We start from the raw sequence: 18,808 nt of genomic DNA on the forward strand, positions 1-18,808 counted from the left end.
CCTTGTACTATACTCCAAACACAAATGGAGGGAAAAAAACACAATCGGCTGTGGCACTGTTGAATTTTGGATTCTGATTGGTCAGAAGGTGTTGATTGATTATCTATAACAGCAGCAGCTCTGACAGAATTGGAGCTGCAAATCGCAGGTTTATAATAATGTTCTAATACCGTATTATTTCTATAGTAACAGCTCGTTCACAGGGACTTTTTATGGCAGACGCACCACATAAATAGATTTTTTTTTTAAAATGTTTTAAATATAAGCATTGATATGGTGGACTTTTCTGCAAGGAGACATTTATGTAATATTTATGGAAGGAGTCTCCAGTGTCAGCGTTTTGTAACTGTCATATCACAGCAAACCAGTGACTACATTTCCCATCCTGCACTGCGGCCTACAAACATGGCCGCCATGGACTGCAATTCCCAGAACACTCATTCATTCTAATCATGCACACCTGCATCAAATTCACAGCACTTACAGTATAAAGAGACTGTTTGAACACAATGATGCTTTGTGAAATATTGAGTGTTATCACCATACCAAACGTTTGTACCCTGTTCCTCATTTTGTTTCATGTTCATTGATCTTGCTTCTTGTTTCTTGTTCTCGATTCTTGCCTTGCTAGGTTTATGCCTGCTTGCCAATCACCTGACCCATTGCCTGTTTCTTGACCTCGCTATTGTCTCATGTTTTGGATTTCTCTGCCTGTCTCTCTCTAAATAAACTCTTATCTGTTTTCGCTTCTGTCCTCACCTCCATTACATGGATTTCGTGACATTACCAGGTTTCTTATTAACATGACAAGCTGCAATTTGTCTTATTTTTGCATTTTTTAAACATTTTTCTGCCTCAGCATGCAGCACAATTTCACTCAGACCACCCACTAATCATTAATATTCATAAGCAGACCCATTTGTTTGTTACTATTCATTAGCTGAAATGCACAGCAGTGAAAACACATGTGGTGTGATTGCTTTTTTGTATTTTTAAACAGATATTTGACACAATTATCATTGTTTCTTTGCATTACTTTACTTATGCTTATTCTTTCAATTGTAAATTCATGGTTGTACGTTATCGATGAGTAACACACTCCATCTCATGTTCTATTGCTTAAATAGGTAATACGTTTACTTAGTAAGTAAACACTAATGCCAAATTTGATGAAGGGCCATGATCTGGATGAAACAATCAGCACATAATTTTCGCCATGCTTGTGCTCTTGGTTAATGTTATGCAATATATTTAATTTTCACTTCTTCACCTTTTTGATCTTCCCTACTGTGTGTAACGAAATTCAGAATTAATTAAAACAGGATTAAAGTGCTTGTCTGCATTGGGAAACTGCTGCATGTGTTTTCATAATAATAATTTTGAGAGTGCAGAATGTCTTTTCGGATCTCAGAACGTCCAATTATATGCTTCAATAATGTGACTGAGTGAGACAGAGAATGTGAGAGATGTTTGATTAAAGGAATACTCCAGTGTATTTCCAACCAAATCTCTATCTACTGTATTTGTATTTTAAGCCTGTTTACCAGAGAAGATCATTTTAACACATTTCCCTGCACTAATGGAAGTCTAATGGAAGTCTAGTGGCAACTGCAGAATTCCATTAGTAAATGTTAACAGTATGTGATTACAGCTTGCAAACTGGAATGATAAAGTTGTGAGGAGATAGATGTCTTATTAAAGGTGTTCTTATGGACTTCTATCAACTTTCCAGTACTAGAACAACACAGTAAAAAGTTCTGGTTACTTTACACTTTTCTGAAGGGTTTGCAGTATCCATACGCCATTAGTTCCATCTCGGAAAGTATCAAATGTCTTTAAAGAATTCATCAAAGTATTCAACAACAATACAATTCGAATACATGTCTATTGACAGAACTAAACAGCTGCCATTAGACTTCCATTATAATTGATTTTGCATGAATTAGACTGAATATCTGTCTTTTCTCATTGCAGGGAAACATGTCGAAATTTTTGTCTGTAATACTGACACCCGCACTTTAGATGCTGTACATAGAAATAAAGCTGAAAAATGCTGGAGTATCCCTTTAAATGCACTTGTGTACCTCCCCATTTTTACACTATATGGCCAAAGGTATGTGGACACCTGACCATCACACCAATATGTGGTTCTTCCCCAAACTGTTTCCACGAAATTGGAAGCACATAATTTTATAGAATGTCTTTGTACACTGTAGTATTACAATTTCCCTTCACTGGAGTTAAGAGGTCTAAACCTGTTCCAGCATGACAATGCCCCTGTGCACAAAGCGAGCTCCATGAAGACATGGTTTGTTAAGGTTAGAGTTAAAGCCCCACCCCAAAATCTAGTGGAAAGCCTTCCCTGTAGAGTGTTGTTTATTATAACAGCAAAAGGGCAAATAAATCTGGAATCTGATATTCAACAAGCACATACAAGTGTGCTGGTCAGGTGTCCACATACTTCTGGCCAAATAGTGTATATAAAATTGTCAATAGTGTCCAGCAGTGCTCAGTTTTGCTCAACTTAAAAGCCTCTACAGTGTTAGGCATGGACTAAATTCACAAATTTAACATTTTAATTCACTCACATTAACACCACCATTATGATTGTTTTTTTTGTTGTTGTTTGTTTCGTTTCGTTTTGTTTTGTTTTGTTTTTTACGAAGCGAGCAGCTCCATGACACCATGGTTGGCGTTGCTATAAGTCTAATGCAGTGTGGGTCTTCCATTTACTGAAACACCACACTATGTTCCAGCTGTCTAAGTAGAGGTACATAAAGCAGACATTATACACGCACACAAACACTGATTGCTTTGTGTTATTTGGAAAACATTTATGTGGGTAAAGTGTATAATAGAACTGGCATGTTAACTACGCCAACAATCATTTTCTGTCCAATTAAAACTGTTGGGACACAAAAAAAGACTTTCATAGCAACAGATGGACAATGTAGGTGGATTAATGTAGCTACAAGAGAAGTACACCTAATAAAGTGGCCTCTGAATTTTTACTTCTATACAGCATACGTCAGTATTTCTAGCATTTAGTACCCACATAATGATCATAAATGTCATCATGTACCCATTTCCTGTACTATATTTACTATAACAGTGAGATCTGTGAAATATCATTGCACCATTTCTTTAAAATTCTCCAGTGAATGACTCAATCTCACCGTCTACACTTTATCACTCTGCGGGACATCTTATTAAACTGACGCCACAACAGAGAGCAGTGGAATAATAACCAAACTGGATTAGCTATGGTTTTTGAAATGAGGCAGATAAGTGGAAATGAAGATCCTGTATCCTCAGGGTGGATTAATAAATATAACATGAACAGACAGAAAAGCTAACATTTCAATCAGGTTATAGATACATAATATGTTATCGTATCTATAGTAACAGCTCACTTGCAGGGACTTGTACAACGGACACACCACATAAACGGATTGAAATATGTTCTGTAATTGAAATTAATAAGGTGATATTTTTTTTCCACCTTTAAATCAGGATAAAATACTATAATGATTTATTTCTTCTCCAGAGTCATTTGGATTAGATGTGAAACAGTGTGTTTCTGAGGTTTATGTTCTACTGACTTAGATTTAGTTTTGTTTTTCCTCCTGCCGTCACTGTAGACCTTTCAGGTTACCCACTAAAAAGCATCATGATTAAAGCCGGACCCACTGCTTATTGTAGACATTGATCAAAAGCAAAACTTCGATACTGAAGTAGCCTTGAGGTTTTTCACTCAGCTCGGCAAAAGTCTCTGTGTTGTTTCCGATGTTTCAGCCTGTGGATAAAGTGTGTCCCCTGTTTGGACCAGCAGTTATTTAATTTCTAGTCGTTTGATGTGTGAGATGAAAAAGAAGAAACCTCAAAAGGAGAAATGCTTCTGTAAGAATAAACCGAGTGACATGAAGAAGGAAAAAAAGAGCAATCAGTAACAAATTTAAAGTCTGCAGAATAGCAGTTGTGCTGCATTTGATTGCGTTCTTTTTCAGAAGGAAAGACATTCCAGCTAATGTGTACAATTATGTGACGTCTGATGAAGCATTGTAATCGGCTGGAATTGATTGAACATATTAATACGGGCTGAGCTCAGCAGGCACCTTGGCTTTTTAGTGAAAGAAAGAGAGGAAGGTATTGAGGAGCACTGTTAGATGACCTAGCTAAATTACTTATGAGAATCATGGCACTCTGCTGAAAGATGAGAGTGTCATGTATCTATGGGGACTCAAGGAAGACACTCCAGTCAATTATCATTATGTTTAAAGATTCTTGAATAAGTCTGCTTTAAACCTGGTCAGTCTCTCCTGTAATCCTCATAATGCATGTGGAAATTTAGATGGCTTGTTTATCTGTTAAGTTACAAAATGAACTTATTAGTATTAGTGTAGTAGTATGAGGGTGTCAAAGGAGAAGAAATTAAATGTGTTGCCTTCCTTAAAGACTCCGTGATGTCCTGCTTGTTTGTGTTTGGTGGCCATCTGTCAGTCATTTTATAGACTCTCCCCCAACACTCCTTCACTCCACCCATAATCTGTGTTTGGAAAAAAAATATGGCTGAAACCTGTAATCACCAGCGCAGCCAGGGAAATTTCCTGTCAGCAAAAAAAATAAAAATAAAAATAAAAATAAACTCTGCGCTTATTCTAGGTTTTTTCTGGTTTATGCAATAGAACTAGAATAAACATTGGCAACAAATGAGCAAAAATTAGCATTGCTTTATTAATTCAAACTAGAAAATTAAAAGCATGATAAACTAACTTTCATCCCATACTCATATTGCAATTTCATGACTTCATTAAGTTGTGTGCTCGAGTAACTATCAGAGCACTATATAAAATATAAAATGCAAATAATAATAATAATAATTGTCACAGCTCAGTCAGATCAGAACTCAATTTCCCAAGATGCAACACTCACTTCTCATGCACGCATGCACTCACCATCCCCGGAGTTCGGATCAGACACACCTGGCACCAATCACACACACACACACACACACACACTCTCACCGCTAGTACTTAGGGATGTCATTCACCTAGAGTCAATGCGAAGTATACCTTCAGTCAACTCGTTTCTCTGCGTTACCAAGCCGATCTAGTTAATTAGTCTTCTCGTTATCCTCGACCCTTGTTTCCGGTTTTGACTATGCTCTCTGCCCGACCCCGTTTGTGTTGTTCGTCTGAACGCTTGACCATTGCCTGTCTTACGACTACGTTTCTTGAACTTCCCGATACCACGCTCTACACCTGCCGCCCGCTTCTGCTTCCGTGCCAATTCGAGGTTCGTGACAATAATAATAATAATAATAATAATAATAATAATAATAAAAATAATAATTGGATGTGTGCTATTATATAATCTGCTGAATAGCCATTTTGTTAAGTTAAGCCAAAATGTGTTGTGTTTTTAATTTGTGATAATTACAAATAGGACTGTTTTTGCAGCAATAGACTAAATTACTATTAGATTTATTTAGAATGATGAATGATGCATACAGAAAATCAACTTAATAATCTGCATAACCCAGCTCTGAATATGTGTAACTTTCCCTACAAATGTTTAGGACAACTATAAATAGATCCTCTTGTAGGTATATTGTTTCATCTACCATTTAATGTGCTCATCTGTTGCTTTTTTTGTGTCCAAGTACTGCTAAAATGCAAAAATGATTAGGTGTGCAAGTTCTTGGCTTATTATTATTAAATTATTCAGTAATTAAAGTGAAGCTAACAGAATGATGTGTAATTACAATGAGTATTGTAAGTATTTTCAAGTGGTTAATATTTGTTCATTAGTTTGTGTGTGTGTGTGATCACTCATTTGTTAACTTCTTGGCATGACAGAGCAATCAATAACAAATTTAAAGTCTGCAGAACAGCAGTCGCGATGCAGAGCTGCATTTGATTGCTCTGTTTTCAGAATAAAAAGCAATTCCAGCAATTGTCTCAGAACTGCATGCGGTCAGATGAGACGTTGCAACCATTTAGAATTGATTGAACACATTAATACAGGCTGAGCTCAGCAGGCACCTCTGCTTTTTAGTGAAAGACAGAGAGGATGGTGTTGAGGATAGTGCTGTTAGGTGGCCCAACTAATGTGATAATCACAGCACGCTGCTGCAGGACGAGAGAGTCATGCATCCATGGAGATTAAAGGAAGACGCTCCAGTTGCTTATCACCATGTTTAGAGGTGCTTTTAAATTGATGAAGTGTGTGTGTGTGTGTGTGTGTGTGTGTTTGTGTGTGTTATACAGCTTGACTCTTGTGCATAAGTGTGGTGGGTGGGCACCAGTCTGCTATAACCCTATTCAGTCTCTTATGCAATCATGAGACTCACTGTGTGGAGATGAAGATGCCTTGTTTAGTTGTATCATATCGAGAGGTCAGTTTTTTAGACCTGAGTTCCTTGTAGCTACACTAATCCACCTATAATATAGCCCATCTGTTGCTCTGAAACCTTTTGGCTTATTGTTAATTATTCATGTCCAAGGTGCCGTATTACTCATTAAAGCATGTTAGTGTTGGTTATTTTTCTATACCAGCAGCTCTGACAGTAGTGCAGCTGCAGAACACAGGTTTTGATTAATGTGCTCATTCTAATATGTTATTGTTTCTATAGTAACAGCTCATTCACAGGGATGTGTACAGTTGACACTTCACACAAGTGGTTGTTAAATAGTTTATATGGTGGCATTTTCTGTATTTATCTTTTATGGAATTAGTCTCCAGTGTCTGCATTTTGTAACAGTCTGATGTAAAGCTGTAAGTATTCAGGACAGAGGCATTTATGCTTTGTAATTTCTCTGTAACATTACAAACTGTTCTTGTTTTTTTTATTATTATTAGGGCGCCAAACTCTGAAGATGTGTAGGCACCCTATTGTTTTTCTATGTTTTCTTCTTCATCATCTTCTTTTTCTTCTGGATAGGGTGGCTATGGCCCATAGAACCGTCTGGCAAAAAAGTTGTGAAATTTGGCACATCGATTGAAGAGGATCTAAGGAACATTCTGACCAAATTTGGGCCGAGTGCTACCAACGCCCTAGCGCCTTCATCGGGTCAAATTTGGGCCTAATTTGGAAGTACGTTTATGGTCGTAACTTTTTAACCGTCTCTAAAATTAAAAGCATTATTTAAATATGAAATTTAAAGGTATCCCTGGATTCCTTGGATTGTGAGAAGTTCAACCCACCAATGACGTCAAGATGAACAACTGTTTTTTCACTACTCCTCCTGTAAATTATGTCCAATCATCACCAAATTTGTCACACATCATCTTCAAAGTAAGCCTAACAAAAGTTAAGAAAAGAATTTTGAATACTCCAAACAGTTTGCCTGTAATGGGCCAATGAATCTGACAGCAAATCTACCAAATTTGAAGTGAGGCTATATCTCAGCAACGACTTTGCACACTGACACAAATCTTGGTAGGTCTCCATCTTGTTTGGACTCTACATTTTCAGTGTGGTATGACAAGGGCATTAAACAATTAAAAAATCTGTATGCTGATGGTGTCTTTGATAGCTTTATCTGTCATCTCCTTATGACCTTCCTGTGACGCATCTGTTTCGTTATTTTCAAATTCGAAATTTCGTTTCTAGGTGTTTTCCTAATTTCCCCTCTGCGCCTCCTGAACAGGCTTGGGGAAAGCTTGTTTTCTAACAATCCACATCAGAGAGGAATAATTTCGTGTATATATGATTTTATTCTGGCGTTAGGTAGTGAGTCGAGTCCCAAAATTAAGAATGCATGGGAAATGGAGTTAAGAGTACAGCTAAGTGAAGAGTGTTGTGAACGTGCTATAAGTAGGATACAGTCTACCACTTCCTGTGCTTGTCTTGGACTCATCCAGTTCAAAGTTTTACATAGGGTCCATTTGTCTAAATCGAGACTTTCTGTAATATATCCAGAAGTAAAGGACAAGTGTGATAAATGCCATGGCTCTCCCTGTCATTTTGGCCATATGTTTTTCGTTTGTCCTGTCTCTATGGTTTTTGGACTGGTTTCTTTACTATCATGTCCACTATTCTCGGAGTAGATTTAAAACCTTGCCCATTCATTGCTATATTTGGGATTCCTGATGCCTCAGTTCAATTATGCTCGGTACAAAAGGATATTATCGCTTTCACATACCTAATAGCAAGATTTCCCTATTGTTGCATTGGAAGTCTGCTAAATATCCATCCATCTCCCAGTGGCTAAAGGACATGATGTTTTTTTTTAAAACTCTAGAAAATAAAGTATATGATGAGGGGTTGTACTGACAAGTTTTATGTTTATAAATGGCAACCGTTTATTTCATATTTTATGGAGTTACAGACACTTCCCATTTGAATTTTTATGCCTGTTGCTGGGTTTTGCAATATATACATAACCAGGTATAGATATTGGTTAGCCATGTATTGTTGCTATGTGACCAGGAGGTTTGTTTTTTCTCAATAAAAATATTTTGGGGAAAAAAAAAATCTTGGTAGGTAGCTTCAGGACCATGACCTGAGGCTATGCAACAAATTTCATGACTGCGCCACCTACTGGCCAAAAGTAATAATAACGTGCTTAAAAAATGCTTACATGTAACTGCCATTTTTGGTACTCATTCAAATGTTGCCCAATCTTTACCAAATTTGTCTCACATAATCATGAGACCTGTCTGAACAAAAGTTATCAAAGGAATCTTGATATTCAAAACCATTCTCCTGTAACACGCTGACAAATGCAAAAAAAAACAGGATTTGAGGATGTATCTCAGCAATGCATCTATTTATAATCATGAAACTAGGCAAGTGTCTCCAGAACCATGCTCTGAATGTACATCACCTTGTGGTCAAGAACTGTAACAACTTTATTTTTTTTTATTATATCATTTGAAGAACTCATTTTTTCTATAATTCCCTGGAGTGTGCTGAAATGAAAGCAAACCAACATCTGAAATTCGATTGTACTTCCTGTTGACCATCTTGGATTTTATATTTTAAAAAAAAAGGTTTTTCACTACTCCTCCTACAAATTATGTCCAATCATCACCAGATTTGGCACACACCATATTCAGAGTAAGCCTCACAAAAGCTAACAAAATAATTTTGAATACTCCAAATGCTTTGCCTGTAATGGGCCAATGAATCTGACAGTGAAGCAGCCAAACAGGTAGTGAGGCTGTATCTCAGCAACATCTTTGCGCACTGGCACAAATCTTGGTAGGCAACTTCAGGACCATGACCTGAGGCTTTACAACAAATTTCGTTCCAGCCTACTGGTCAAAAGTAATAATACCATGCTAAAAATTCTTACATCTGACCAATATTCATCAAATTTTGTCCAATAATCACTAAACTTTGCCCACATCTTGAGATCTGTCTAAATAAAAGTTATCAAAGGAACTCTGATATTCAAAACCATTCTCCTGTAACAGACTTTCAAATGCTTGAAACTATAAATCATTCTTGATTCCTATTCTTGACTCTGCTTTCCTGTGATTGCTTATGCAACAATGGTAGTGCATATGTGAATGTGTGGCTCACTGAGTCTGCGTGCTTGTCCCGCGAAAATGCAGCTTACAGCTTTTCTTCTTATTCTTATTAATCTCAAGAGAGAGGAAAAAGAGAAGCTTATGAGGGAATAACTGTTTATAACTACTAAGTGACATTCCACAACATTAAATGTATACTATAAATGGATAATATATGCGAGGTTATTTTATAAATAAAATTAGTAATAGTTGCCAAATTGCTCTGGTATAAGAGAAATAAAACACTTTGGAGCGGTAACAGTAACTCTGCTTCATCACACCCTGCCGTTGATTAGTTTCCAGTTATAGCATGACATAGATTGTTTTATTCCTTAGGTAATTACTAAGAGTTATTCAGTAATTATTCAGTAAGGTTTGTAGTTAGAGTGAGGATTGTAAGTGATTGCTCCTGGGAGTTTAAGGGGTTAACTGTGTTGTCCTCCCAGTGCTCATGTCTGCGATTTCTTTTTTCTTTACTGGTGTGTTTACTTGTTGGCGTCGTTAACAGGCCTGTTCCATTAAATACTTGACCCACTCTTGACTGCCTGATGTGTGTGTTTATGCGCTTGATGTATTTATGTGCACTTGTGTCTTGTTTCCATGATAACAAAAAACTCTGTGTTCGTGTGTGTCTTTGATGTCTATTTTATGTACACTCACACTAAGACAACTGGAATGTGGCATTTCTCCAAAAGTACAAGCCACACTGCATTGGACTGAAAGTAACATCAGTCATGGTGTCATGGAGCTGCTTGCATTTGATGGTTGTGTTAATGTGAGTGTAATAAAACGTTTAGTTAATTTCTTTCTTGTATATTTGTGAATCTTGTCCACATCAATCTCTGTAGAGGCTTTTATACTGCCTGAAACTTAGCATTGAAAATAATTACATATTCCTACACACTACTAGCAAATTTGTATCAAAATGTAGAGGTGCTTAAGTGCACTTAAATGGATACTCCAACATTAATCTTTATCTGCAGTATCTAAATTGTGTGTGTGATTATTACAGACAAATATTTTGATTCCCTTCACTGAGAAATGAACAGAAAACCTGGTAACGCCAAGCTCACTTATACATTAATAGTGTCTATTAAAAGTCTAAGGGCAGCTGTTGGATTAAACAGCTTTTTTATGTGCAATGTGTTTTTGTAGAATGATTAGATCAATCCTTTTAAACTGTTTGCATATAAATGAAGTGCTAAATCTGTAGAATTCATCCTTTCAGAGATGGAACTACTTTTTCCAGAGGAAAGGCTCTGATGGCGTATGGATATGACAAAACCTTCAGGAAAGCGTAAAGTAACCGGAATTTCTTTTTATAAGAAACAAAATTAGACAAGAAGAATAAACCCATTAATTTGAACACTAAAAATGCATCTTACATTTTTTTTAGACACTTGTGTCCCATCTTGCTTCCTTTTTTTAGTTTATTGCTGTTCATTGCTCTTTATAGTCAGTTTTTTAAATGTGGAAATGTTTCATTTCATTATTTTTGAAGTCATGTATTGGGTGGCAATGTTCCCTCAAATCTTTTTTCTTATTGAGCAAAGCCTTTTTCTATGGGTTAGAGCTTTTTGTCATTTAAGCAGAAATACATTAGTATGATAGATGGTGAACAATGGCAGTAAATACTGAAACACAACTTCCTATTCTTCGGCATTCGTAGCACAGAAGTGTGAAAAGGGTCTACTGACTAACATTTGTGGGGGGTTTTCTTCACGGATGCATCATCAGAAGTGTGCAATCAACTTTGAGGGAACAGTGCTGGGAGGGGTAGCACCTCTGGGAGTGATGGCTTGTCATGTCCTTTTCAGAGCAGCAGACTCCCCATCAACACCGTGCTCTCACTTCAAATCCCAGCACCACCTAGCTGTCACTGTGATGTCCTTGAGCAAGACCTTTAACTCTCAACAGCTCAGCTGTATCCTGTCTCAACTGTAAGTCGCTTTGGATAAAAATAAAGGTGTCGGGTAAATGTAAATGCCTCGACAGTCGGGCTAAACCAGGTGAGGTTAGCCAGAGATAAGCCCTTCTGAAGCAGAACGGCTCATGTACCCTAGCAGACCCTACCCTACCCTGGAATCAGCTGACTACTCCTCCACAAGGAGGTTCAACAGCAGGACAGTGACTTCCACTACATCCCTAACTGACTATAATATCAGAGTTGGTGACCCAAAATCAAAATTATTCCAAGTTACTAAATCGTAGAGTTGGGGTACTCTATCCCGGACTCGGATTCGAGTCCAGACTCAAGTCCAATTATGAACAAACTCGGACTTGTCATGCACTCGGGTAAATTTGTACTCAAACTTGACACAGACTTGGATATTTTGGACTCTTTGTAATTTTCCCGTGTACAGTCAAGTCCGGTCATGGGTAAAATGAAAAAAAAAAAAAGACAGAAAATAAATAACATAAACAGGCATCCCACCTCACCCGGAAGTTCTGGGAGTCTCCCGTATACCGATAGCGGCTCCCTGATGGCCGCAAGTTATAGACAATATACTGGAAATCGATCTTTTTTTTTTTTTGAGAGCAAGCGAGAAATCAGTAGGATCGGAGAACAAGGCTGCGTTTGAAACCATATACTTACCTACTATATAGTGGGCGAAATACATGTATTTCAGCTACTATATAGTAGGTAAAGCGGCGGTCACACTAGGCTTTAGCGCTCCATTGACTTCCTTTCAAATGCATCTGACAACGGCAGACCGGAAACACAAGCTCATGTGTAGAATTTTCGTTGCCCATGGTGGGTTAAATGATTTGTAAAAGACATGTTCAGGGGAGTTTAACAGGTGTCATTTGTTCATTAGCATAGCTAATGTTATTTAAAGTAGCTGACTAGCTTCTAAGGAGCTACTCTATTGATATCCTACATGATGAGGCCAAACTCCTTGTGGGCTTGATTAAAGTTATAATAGAATTTAAAAAATGACTAAATGAGTTGAATATAATATAATAGTACATATTAAGTACATATTTTAATGTCACATTTAGCTATTAGCGTTGAGACTGCCAACAAAATACGTAAAAATGAGTGTGTGTGTATATACAGTATCTCTCAAAAGTGAGTACACCCCTCACATTTTTGTAAATATTTGATTGTATCTTTTCATGTGACAACACTGAAGAAATGACACTTTGCTACAATGTAAAGTAGTGAGTGTACAGCTTGTGTAACAGTGTAAATTTGCTGCCCCCTCAAAATAACTCAACACACAGCCATTAATGTCTAAACCGCTGGCAACAAAAGTGAGTACACCCCTAAGTGAAAATGTCCAAATTGGGCCCAATTAGCCATTTTCCCTCCCCGGTGTCATGTGACTTGTTAGTGTTACAAGGTCTCAGGTGTTAAATTTGGTGTCATAGCTCTCACACTCCCTCAGACTGGTCACTGGAAGTTCAACATGCCACCTCCATGGCAAAGAACTCTCTGAGGATCTGAAAATAAGAATTGTTGCTCTACATAACGATGGCCTAGGCTATAAGAAGATTGCCAAGACCCTGACACTGAGCTGCAGCACGGTGGCCAAGACCATACAGCGGTTTAACAGGACAGGTTCTACTCAGAACAGGCCTCGCCATGGTCGACCAAAGAAGTTGAGTGCACGTGCTCAGCGTCATATCCAGAGGTTGTCTTTTGGAAATAGACATATGAGTGCTGCCAGCATTGCTGTAGAGGTTGAAGGGGTGGGGGTCAGCCTGTCAGTGCTCAGACCATATGCCGCACACTACATCAAATTGGTCTGCATGGCTGTCGTCCCAGAAGGAAGCTTCTTCTAAAGATGATGCACAAGAAAGCCCGCAAACAGTTTGCTGAAGACAAGCAGACTGAGTACATGGATTACTAGAACCGTGTCCTGTGGTCTGATGAGACCAAGATAAACTTATTTGGTCCAGATGGTGTCAAGTGTGTGTGGCAGCAACCAGGTGAGGAGTACAAAGACAAGTGTGTCTCACCTACAGTCAAGCATGGTGGTGGGAGTGTCATGGTCTGGGGCTGCATGAGTGCTGCCGGCACTGGGGAGCTACAGTTCACTGAGGGAACCATGAATGCCAACATGTACTGTGACATACTGAAGCAGAGACTGGGCTGCAGGACAATATTCCAGCATGATAACGACCCCAAACACACCTCCAAGACGACCAGTGCCTTGCTAAAGAAGCTGAGGGTGAAGGTGATGGACTGGCCAAGCATGTCTCCAGACCTAAACCCTATTGAGCATCTGTGGGGCATCCTCAAACAGAAGGTGGTGGAGCACAAGGTCTCTAACATTCACCAGCTCCGTGATGTCATCATGGAGGAGTGGAAGAGGACTCCAGTGGCAACCTGTGAAGCTCTGGTGAACTCCATGCCCAAGAGGTTTAAGGCAGTGCTGGAAAATAATGGTGGACACACAAAATATTGACACTTTGGGCCCAATTTGGACATTTTCACTTAGGGGTGTACTCACTTTTGTTGCCAGCGGTTTAGACATTAATGGCTGTGTGTTGAGTTATTTTGAGGGGACAGCAAATTTACACTGTTACACAAGCTGTACACTCACTACTTTACATTGTAGCAAAGTGTCATTTCTTCAGTGTTGCCACATGAAAAGATATAGTCAAATATTTACAAAAATTTGAGGGGTGTACTCACTTTTGTGAGATACTGTGTGTGTGTGTGTGTGTGTGTGTGTGTGTGTGTGTATATATATATATAGATATAGATATAGATATATAGATAGATATAGAGAGATATATATATATATATCTATCTCTATATCTCTCTCTCTCTATATATATCTCTATAGATAGATAGATAGAGGGGGGGAGAGAGAGATTTGAGCTGCAACAACTAATCACTAAAATCGATTATGAAAATTGTTGCCAACGAATCTCATTATCGATTAGTTGGTCTGCGCATGGCACAGGGGAGATATACTCATTACGCTATTTCTGTTCCGAAAATACGCTTCGGAGAGTAAATACTAAAGTTGTGTCCTAAATGAAGTACTATACACTTACACTATGCACTGTGTACTCTACTGTCTAGTGTGTGGATTTTAGAAAGGCAATATCTCAAATATAACACTAGCGGGTTTTTTTTTACTAACCGGAAGTATAAGCTTCCTAGTCGACGGTGCATGAAGTTATACACACGCTAGCATTAGCAGACACCCGAGTCACCGACAATGACCTTCTTCAGTTTACTGTTTCTATCAGCGTTAACTTTTATTCCCAACATGACCTCAGTCTCCATCAGACGGAGGTGAAATCATCAAGTGACTGAGGAAGAAAGTCCTCTAAGGCAGGAGGGCATTTTATATTAAACATCGTGGAGATCAAACAGTGCTGCACGAGCACCAACTTATGTTTATATTCAAAATGCTCCACTGCGTGTAAGGGCTTGGGGGAAACTGGTGCGAGTTGCTTAATAGGTTTAGTTTAATTTAAGTTTGTCATTATATGCTGTATTTGCATGCTTGCAGTGTAAATTCTGTCGTTTATTATAACGGAAGTGATGTGTTAATAACAAGGCCACGTTGCTGATCACGCGCAGTGTAGACACGCAATAGGAGCGTGAGTAAGATCTGTAATGTCTAATTAAAACACTATGATCAAAAGTAAACACAAGTAAAATAATGTCTAAAGGCAGTGAGTAACAGAAACCACATCCGATTAATCAATTAAGCGAAAAAATAATCGGCCAACTAATCGATTATGAAAATAATCATTAGTCGCAGCTCTAATATATATATATATATATATATATATATATATATATATATATATATATATATATATATATATATATATATATATATATATATATGGGTGAGATTGGGTTGCAGGGGTGGTGGAGCTACCTAGAGATTTTGCAGGGTGGGATGTCAGCATAAAATTAAGATAACAAGAAATTACTGACTGTCTCCCTGCCTAACCAGGGGTTTTCTGTGCACACACACTTGAAGCGCGTACAGAAAGCCGCCTCATTGTGCGAGTACTGAATTGAGTTCTCTTTAGCGCTTATTATGCTTGGACGGTCAAATAAACACAAACACATCATGTAAAAATGCAGGTCTAGCCGAGTATTCATGCAAACATGAATACATGGGTTATGTCTTAAGTGAATGTAAACAGTTGGGGGTAAAATCAGAGGTGTGTCAGTACAGTATATTGGATCTGTGCATTAGATCTTAAAGTGACAGCTGTCTAATAAACCTGCTGCTGTCTGTGTCATTAATGTTAATCCAGTAACAAAAGACTAAGAGGAAATCACTCACTCACTCATTTGACTGAATAACTTCAGTAAATTTAATGAGAATCACTGTATGTCATAGATGTATATGTCATGTATATGTGAAGAAAATGTATCGTTATCGTGAAATAAGACTGTAGTCATATCGCCCGTCCCTAAACATTAGCATTTGGTGATTCCAGTCTTGAATTTCACGTAAAATGTACAATTTCTTAATGTACTAAATATCATAAACCCTGTTGATAGCGATTTTTTTTATATTTTAGGAATTAAAATGAAAAAAAAAAATAGTTACAAGAACAGAGCTGTGTTCAGAAGTGAGTTTGTTGTGATTCATAGACAGATTAAAAGCAGTAATAAAGGATGAAGCTTGTTGTTATGACATGCTGCTAAATGTACCTCTACTCTGTACACTCTTGTAATATAATAAAAGTTCTACATATACCTCTATATCCCTTTTTTTCAATGAAACCATTTTTTGATAGGAAAGTAGTTGAGGTGCTGATGACATGAAATAAAAATATTAAATGGCAATGGCAAGATGTAATTTAGGTATTCTTTTGTTATATTTATGTTGCCATTGGTTTGTGAAGGTTAAAATATTAATTTAACAGCTCGGGGTTTAGTTTACAATTGCAATTTTAAATCTTTTTTCCAATTTAATTACTTTCTGGACTCAGCCGGACTCGACTTGGACTCTGCCTTAAGTCCAACTCCTTTTGGACTCAGACTCTGTCTCGATTGGTTAAGGACTTGGTCTCGACTTGAACTCGACAAAGGTGGACTCGGACCCAACACTATTAAATCGTTACTTTTATTAAAACAAAATATGAAGCATTGTGGGTATGGTTTCACCAACAACCTCAAATATTTGACATTTATCTATTGAATTTGAGTTACACCTTACAACATGGTTATTGCTTAATCTTTACATTGGAATTTTCTATATGTGATTGTGAAAGAAAGACTTGCAGTTGTTAGCCTAAACGGTGACGTTGGGGCAGTTTTGTAGCATAGATTTTATTAAAACTGTTACAAGTGCATGTTTCGACATTGTTACAGCGCTAGACAAAATTATCTTGTGAGAAGAATGTGGTGGGTTTTTTAAACATTAAATATTACATTATGTACCCTTCTTGAAATAAATATTTTATTGTAATTAAATACTTGAATACTGTATTTTAGATTAAATACTTTTGTTATTTACTCATCTTGCTTATTGAGTTGCCATCTTTTTTTCTTGGGAGTAGATTTGGATCAGGCGGCGTGTGTATCTCCTGCTACAACGTCCTTCAGGTGCTCCAGGTCCCAGACTTAAACCTTGGAGAACACTGCTGCATCTCTAGAATCTCTGAATCACTCTAGCACTTTATTACTACTCATCTCCACTCAGTGGAGTGTTTGCCTGCATTTATTGGATGAGACTGAAGTGGGCTTCAGCGCTTTACCATTTTTACATTGGGGACCGAGGACATGAAGTGATATTTGGGCAGGTGCTCAAATTTAAAAAATAAATAAATAAATAAAAAGGAGGGAAACCGAACAAGATTTTAATCAAATCCTAGTCTGATCACAGTCCTAATCCATCACACTGGACTAGTAATTTCACCTTCAATGCAGCTTCCTATTTTCCACCTCAAAGCCTACCCACAATCAAAACAGATGCTAATTTTGTTATGATGGAGTCATGGTGGGTCCTGAGTCTATCCCAGGAACACTGGGTGCAAAGCGAGAGAATTCACCCCAGATGGGACATCAGTCCATTCACACATAGGGTCAATTTCGCGCAGCCAATCCATCTACCTGCATGTTTTTGGACACTTGGAGGAAACCAGAGAACCCAGAGGAAACCCACACAGACACAGAGAGAACATAACACACTCCTCCCAGACAGAAACCCAAGCTCAGCATCTCACCCTGGACCCTGAAACTCTGCAACTACAACATTATCCACTGTGCCACTTTGCTGCCCTGTTTCGTTTATTTAAAGAAGAAGAAAAAGAAGAAAACCTTGCACAAATCCTCCTGTGTAGTGATTTTAAGCATATCCTATAGAAACAGAAAATCAAAAGTCTGCTTAAAAGGATTAAAACACACTACTGTTTCTTGTTCTTACTTTGTCCTACTAGAAGCGCCATGCTGAAATGACATCTCTTTAACAGATCAGACTGTCTGAATGAGAATTACAAGATGTTCAAATTGGCATTTTTCCAGAAATTTAGTGATGAACACAGCATAAGCCATGAGCCGAGCTGTTCCTAGTTAACTGGAGTACATGTACAGAATAAAACACTTGAAGAGAAATAATAAACGATAGAGTGGTATGATGCGGCCCAACCCCTGAAGTCAATTATTTTCCAAAAACACACAGGAATGTAATGATATGAGAATATTTCAGGTCTTTGGTGAAATAACTAATTAGACAAAACTCTAAATTCATGAAGTTGTTGCACAGAGTGAAACAAGGCCAATTTCTCTGCTTAATCGCATTTTATCCTGTGCAGAAATATCTTTATACACCAAATTTAATTAACAAATATCAAGCAAAAGAAGAGTCTCCATCATTTTAACACCAAGCACAAAGAGGAACACGGTTTCATCTCAGCTTTCTGATTATCACCAAAGGATCATGAGATCAGCACCGTGGTAACAGGAGGGTTTTATTAGCGTGCGATATTTTATAACATCTTATAAACATTTTATATCATATTATTACTTTTCACTATGAAGAAACACAGACATGAATCTAAGTGCTGGCAGCGTTGCGTCCGTCTGACTGCATTATTAAATTTAATACACTGTGTATTGGATAAAGGAAGAAATCAAGCAAATGCAAAACAAACAAACAAACAAAAAAAGCTCAAGTTAAAACATATTAGAAAAGAAGTATTAGAATCTTACTTAATATATGCCTTTGTGAATCTGTGAAGTTTCCTCCATTTCCAAAAGGGTTCATTAAAGGCTGGCATTGGTCCTGAACTACACAAAAACAACAACATTTAATTTAAATCCTTGCTTTTAATCCTTAATAGATAGATAGAT

General features: G+C 37.7%; 1 protein-coding gene across 1 annotated transcript in view; it reads right to left on the minus strand.

The window, feature by feature from the left end:
- The window catches only part of LOC128624322 (transmembrane protein 114), a 30,624-nt gene that overhangs the window by 10,949 nt on the left and 867 nt on the right, over positions 1-18,808 (minus strand). The window contains exon 2 of the mRNA XM_053651905.1: positions 18,668-18,745. Coding sequence (XP_053507880.1) covers positions 18,668-18,745 — 78 coding nt within the window. The remainder of the gene's footprint in view (positions 1-18,667; positions 18,746-18,808) is intronic.

Source organism: Ictalurus furcatus, chromosome 2, assembly GCF_023375685.1.
Source record: "Ictalurus furcatus strain D&B chromosome 2, Billie_1.0, whole genome shotgun sequence".
Taxonomy (NCBI): Eukaryota; Metazoa; Chordata; class Actinopteri; order Siluriformes; family Ictaluridae; genus Ictalurus; species Ictalurus furcatus.